This window comes from Coptis chinensis, unplaced genomic scaffold (genome assembly GCF_015680905.1).
Source record: "Coptis chinensis isolate HL-2020 unplaced genomic scaffold, ASM1568090v1 utg1782_pilon_pilon, whole genome shotgun sequence".
NCBI classification, from domain to species: domain Eukaryota; kingdom Viridiplantae; phylum Streptophyta; class Magnoliopsida; order Ranunculales; family Ranunculaceae; genus Coptis; species Coptis chinensis.
This window is the reverse complement of record NW_028238116.1, coordinates 79,026-85,025: the sequence shown is the minus strand read 5'-3', so window position 1 is coordinate 85,025 and position 6,000 is coordinate 79,026. Positions and strand designations below refer to the sequence as shown.

The 6,000-nt window shown below is 35.7% G+C and overlaps 1 protein-coding gene across 1 annotated transcript; it reads right to left on the bottom strand.

Moving 5' to 3' along the window:
* On the bottom strand, window positions 1-4,664 carry LOC147473780 (putative hydrolase C777.06c). Its single transcript, XM_086587049.1, has 10 exons — window positions 4,380-4,664; window positions 4,153-4,288; window positions 3,950-4,077; window positions 3,063-3,210; window positions 2,866-2,971; window positions 1,181-1,239; window positions 998-1,033; window positions 811-920; window positions 609-670; window positions 1-510 (listed from the first exon to the last, which is right to left on the bottom strand). The coding sequence occupies exons 1-9, from the start codon at window positions 4,559-4,561 to the stop codon at window positions 610-612; spliced, it is 966 nt and encodes a 321-aa protein (XP_086443175.1). The 5' UTR covers window positions 4,562-4,664; the 3' UTR covers window positions 1-510; window position 609.
* Between the last annotated feature and the right edge of the window lie 1,336 nt (window positions 4,665-6,000).

Sequence of the window (6,000 nt, the reverse complement as noted above, 5' to 3'; positions counted from 1 at the left end):
TGAGGAAATCCCATGTATTGCAAAGGGGTTGCATCAAAGGTTTCTCATATAGTCATATTATGTGACCACTAAAAGTACCATATAACTGATAACAGCAGCAACTCCAGTAACTACAATTCAAGTACCATATAACTGATAACGGCAGCAACTCCAGTAACTACAATTCATAGTATAACGAAATACGAAAACAAAATGATCTAATGGTCTCCATGGTAGAAATACAATTATTACAAATCTTCGGAACTCTTGTGGGACTCAGAAAAGTTTGCATGATCACCTGAATTAATCCAGCATGACTCTACCATCATATCCCCGATTTCTCGTGCATATACTGGGTTTTGAGTGAGATGCATTTTCTAATCATTGATTCAAAGATTGTTCTGAGCCTTTGAAACAATAGATGCTCCAAGAAAACATGATGTTGGAGCCATACATGAATATGAGTATCAGTATCAGTATCAGTAACAGAATTAAGCTTTTGGTGGTGTTCTCCCAATCAAACATTCAAACCTACAAAGATAATAGGTAAACTTGTGTAAGATACAGAGCAGCTTGAATATCCTGATGCATTACCAGCTTAGCTAGGTTAATTAAAAACAGGCTTTTACCTCATTTGAGGTCGATAGGAATTCTTAAACCATCATAAGCAAGTTGAACGAGGATTCCTTCTCTAAACAAAGAAATTTAGGGGAAAAGAATTCAGCCTTCAGAAGTTCAGAAAGGGCAAGATAACCAGTTTATACTTTTAAGAGTTTTGTATTGAAACTAAGAGGTTATGACCTGGGTAGGTAATAAGGAAATGGCTATTACCTTCTAGACCACTCTGTAAGGGCCTGATTGTCCTTGTGGTGATCAAACTCATGAGTCATTCCGATTAGCAGAGCTCGTTTTGGACATAATCTTTTTACAGCATCCAATGTCTGAAAAAAAAAATGTGACTTCAAAAAATTTTGTGACTTTAAGTGTTCCAAGGAGAGTAATGTATAGAAGCACTAACCTGAGGCAAGCAGAAGTGAGTATTATGTGATCCCGTCTAGACAAACCGGCCAAAAAATGCAAAAAGAACATGAGAAAAATATTAAAGACCAAATTTTAAAAGAGAACATCTATTTAAGAAAAAAAAACAAAGGTACTCCATTACGAAGTAGGCATTGAATCTAAGGCTGTTATTTAGACTGACCTTATAAAGTGTGTCTAAGATTAGAAGATCCAATTGTCCAGCTCCAGTTTTCAAAATAACTGCAGAACCAAAACTGCCTTGGTAAAATAAAAGAAAAAGATAAATACAAATCAAGATTACTTGATTGCTCTATATCAAATCCAAGGTTATGAACATCCATTGTTACTCTTGTTATATCTAAGGGCTTCATAAAAACGCTATTCCATTACTACCCAGAGTATCCAAGCTTTCTCATTTGCTGAACCCTCCTTTATACCCTAGCCCACCAAGCCTCTTAAATTCCAATAGACGAGTCTAGGTTGCCTGACATATGTGTTTATGCAAATTCCAATAGACGAGTCTAGGTGGGAAGGTAGACAAGGGGCATGTAAGAATACACATCAAAAGGGCAATACTACGAGCACGAGCTATCTGGTGGCACCATGGACAACACCACCTAGGAACTGGAAACACTTCATGCCTTCGGACTGAGAAATAAGCTGAGAAGAGCACCAAAGATGCCCAAGTGTTACTGGCCTGCTCCACCACCTGATTTCCTAAAAGTCAATACGGATGGTTGTGCCTGGACCAGCAGGCTGGGGAACAATCTTTAGGAATAATACAGGAGAAGTAATTGGAGTCTACATTTGAGGACCTGGGATCGATACAAATTATGTGGCTGAATCAAGAGCAAGAGTGGAAGGTATAACAAAAGCAATGGAGATGGGGTACACAAAAATATGGGTGGAGTTGGACTCAACTGCAGCAATCAAAGCATTTCAAACCAACTCAGTGCACTGGAAAGTAAAAGCTGACTGGGAAAGGATCAAAGGAAAGGCATGTATAGTTCTCACAAGCACATGGAGGGAAGCAAATTTAGACTTGAGTGCAAAGAAAGGAGCAACCTTAACAAATGGACAGAAGCAATGGTGGGAAAACAGGCCTAGTTTTGTACACAGTAGAGAATCAATACTCTACCTACTTTAGACTTATTTCTTAAATATATATATGTTGGAGTGATCTACTCAGGACACTCACAAGATGTAAAATGTAATTTCTTTGCTATCTAATACAATTACCCTTTAGCGGGGAAAAAAAATGCAAATTATAAAAGCTTTTTTTTTTTTTTTCAATATTGCCTCATGTAGGGCTTCTCTCAGTTTATTGGTCATAATCCTGTTGGCCCTCTTTGACAGATGTTCTAGGCAAGAGGATAATCCTCGTGCGGGTTTTCTTAAGTGGACCTAAAGGCACTTTGAAAGTGTCAGTGTATAAGCAATTAGGTACACATAAATTCTCTATCAAGGGCCTTCTATTTCATTTTTGGAACCTGCAAAGAGATAAAGGATGTGGTGCCTTTTGAGGACATTGTATTTATTTAAAGGTCTATCTTGCCGTAGCATGTTTTTGATGGGTTATTATGTTTTGGCTGCTTTTGCTTAAGTTAATAATTCTTTCGTTTATTTTAGCCTGTGTGTCATAAGTGAATCCAGAAACAAAAACTAAAGAACAACAGAGAACCGAGATCCCTAGAGGTAGAGGCGTAAAGCAATAGCCTGGCTTGGATTGGTCCCTAGAGATTCCAACTTCAGTTTTTCCCCAGGATTGCCTGGTCCATGTGATACACAGGCAATGTTGTTGCATACATGGTCAGTAGTCTTACGCAATATAAAGAAGGATAATATGGACGGGAAAAAAAGGAGTACCATGTTCAGTGTTTGCGGGGAAGCGTGAAACATCAGATACATATGCAATTCTGAATCTTGCCCCGAAAAGAAAGCCCAATGAAATATAATCCTCACCATGCATCACCTGTATAAGCATATAAGCAGTTATTGAGAAAGTAAATAGGGAGAGAAGGTAAACTCAAAACATCCAAGAATGACAGAATCAGAGCAAGTACTGGTAAAGGAACAAACTGTAGGCCTGATGAGGTAAATGGTTCCTCAATATCGGACTTGATTATATTCCACTCAAGTTGTGCAACTCGCCTCACTTCTTGGCCTTCTTTAAGTTTTTTCTGAACCAAGTAGGGGAACTTTTCAGCAACACTGTTTCGAAGATACAAGTCACAATGTCAATAAGGATGTCATAAAAGACGATACGGCTCAACAACAAAACGTGGTTGAGTAAAGAATGAAGCACAGACAAACAAAATAGAATTCAAGTAACACCCTGTTGTTTTTAACCAATCGAGATCCTGGAAGGGTTCAATTTGTTTGATGCAGTCATGCTAGTAGATCTAGTAATAAGTAATGCTAACAATAAGCATTAAAAAAAAACAGCCTATATTTTCTAAATGCAACTCAACTTTGGTCTAGTCCTGATTTTTCAATTGGCTGAGGTAAGCTAATGGTTATGTTTGACTGACGTTAGGAGGTCTCTTGGGTTAAGGGGACCAAATTTAAATGTCTATCCTTCATCAAAAAGTGAATGTCACACTTTCTCTCCTCTTTTCTCCCCCCAATCACTCTCTCTCTTTCTCTCCTCCCAATCAACTGATTACCCTCCATCCTCAAATACATCGTCATTTTACTCTTCATCTCTCAATGTTTCAATGTTGATCTTTGCAACCTAACATTGGCCCACACCTTATAGTGGTTTTCTAGCATTTTCTTATTAGTTATTCCACTAACTAGTTTGTACCCAGGGTTAGCAGTCCTATTAGTTATTCCACTAACTACTGTCTCCTAACTACTAATAAACATAGTGCTAGACTACTAGTAAACGTTCACATACGCATATCTTACAATGCTGAAGTAACATAACAAATATATGGAAAAAAAGCACCTGTCCATTGCATACTGTGTGAGATAAATTTGAGTAGGCTGAATATCATTAGTAGGACTAAATGGTTGCACTGCCCGTACATCATCTAGTCCAAGTAGTGCATCAGCATGTTCATGCGTCAAAATTATCTGTAAAAACATTTAATCATTTTTTTTTTACCCATCCCCAAAACTATATAATATAATATTTATAGCAACACTTACAGAATCAACTTGTGGAATTTGATGGTACGTAAACCACCGTAAAACTTGCTCTCTAAATGTTTTACCAACGTCAATCAAAATATACTTGTGTTGACCGTCGTCATTACAGTAGTCAATAAGTAGTGACGTATTACACCTGTCATCATAAAAAAATATTATTACATCATTTGCCACGTAGATCTGAATCTAATTATAGTAAAATAAATTAATTAGAAAGAAATGATGACCTGTAATTTGGGTTTTGTTGTGGAGGGAGAGAGAGAGATTGGGTACAAACTTGACACGGTGGATTTGAAGGTTGGATTAGACATAAGACATTTGGAACTGCACTTGAACAACCTGTTCCTAAGAATATTAATGATGAAGAATCACATTTTCCGTTTTCTGAAATGTTTGATGCGTTCTCCATTTTTTATTTTGGTTTTTTTGGTTTTTCAGAGCAGAGAAAAAAAAAATGGGGTGTTGAAAAGTGGAAAACAAACGTGTATTTATAGTAGGGTGTTAATGGGTTGGTCCTGGGCTTAAGTCCAATTGAATCGGGGAGTATAACATATGGGCCGTATTTCAATATATGCGCCTGATAAGAACCCATGTCATTCAAATGGATCCATCATAATCAGTGCTCTATAAAATACTAGGTGGTAGTCGGGCAGTGGGAGAGTGCCTATACTACAAGAAATGAAGAAAATCATTTACTATAACTCAAAAAATAAACACAAACAAAGATAGTTATTATAAAAATACGTAATAGTTGACGAATATTGACTTCAGATAAAAATATAATCTTTCTTATAGTAGCATATAATTTACATTAGACTTTAGTCTTTTAAACTCATTCAAGTCTTAAGTCTACATGGGTCTATAATTTTCAACATTTAATTATTAAAAAAAAAATGACTGGACCGCCTAGAGGCTGATTAGTCCGCCTAGCCCACCTAATCAGTCCGCCTAGAAACTGCTAGATTGATTTTTAGAACACTTGTCATAATTGCTAACTTGAGGAGAAGTAAGGGTGTCGATGGGTATCTGTTTAACTGGAACTGGAACCAGAACCGTAGAAAAAATTATGGTTCCGGTTTTTATTTTTAGGAACCGTTTAAAAATGAGTACTAACAAAATCGGACCATTTAGAAACACAGACTAGAACCAAACTGGATCGAAATAAAAAATATAAAACTCAAAATGTTCATTTATATATTCTAAATTTTATTTATTAGTGTAATATGTAGTTTTTATAGTATTTAATGTTATAAATAATACAAAAATATAATTTACAACCTTAAATATATGTTTTTATTTAACTTATTATTGAATAACATAATTATTTATATCAATATTTATATCGTGTTATTATCATCATTTCTACTACTAGTATATATCTATAATGATCGTGGCCTCTTAAATTCATCCCGCACTTTTTCTGACGCATAATACCCTTGATGAATAATAAAATCAGATGCCTAGCTATTTATTAATGAGGACTACTTTGTCTTTTTATGTGTTAATAAATTTTCAGTACCGATATTGTCCTTAAATAAAACAATTGCTTAACACCTTTAAGTAGGACTAATCAGTCTTTTCATGTGGGAGTATATTAGAAAACCAAATCCACGCCATTCCATCTGAATTGTACGCTTTACAATAAATTTTATTTAATTAGCAATAATTGGGTTATTTAATAAGAGGTTAAGAAAATGACAAGTATAATCAGATAATACCAACCGATTCTTTTCCATTCTCTCCCATATCTATCTTTCTCTTCTTCATATGCGCCCCTCTCTCTCTCAAATAATGGCGATTCAGTCACTATTTGAAGTTGATATGCTTTCCACTATTTTTTCAACCTTC

What these genes read in the sequence shown, in the direction of transcription:
- LOC147473780 (XM_086587049.1), bottom strand. Translation starts at nt 4,561, where the DNA reads ATGGAGAACGCATCAAACATTTCAGAAAACGGAAAATGTGATTCTTCA. An exon ending in CAACAAAACCCAAATTACAG is followed by an intron (nt 4,289 to 4,379) that starts GTCATCATTTCT and finishes TTATGATGACAG; the next exon opens with GTGTAATACGTCACTACTTA. An exon ending in CCCCGCAAACACTGAACATG is followed by an intron (nt 1,240 to 2,865) that starts GTACTCCTTTTT and finishes TTGGTTCTGCAG; the next exon opens with TTATTTTGAAAACTGGAGCT.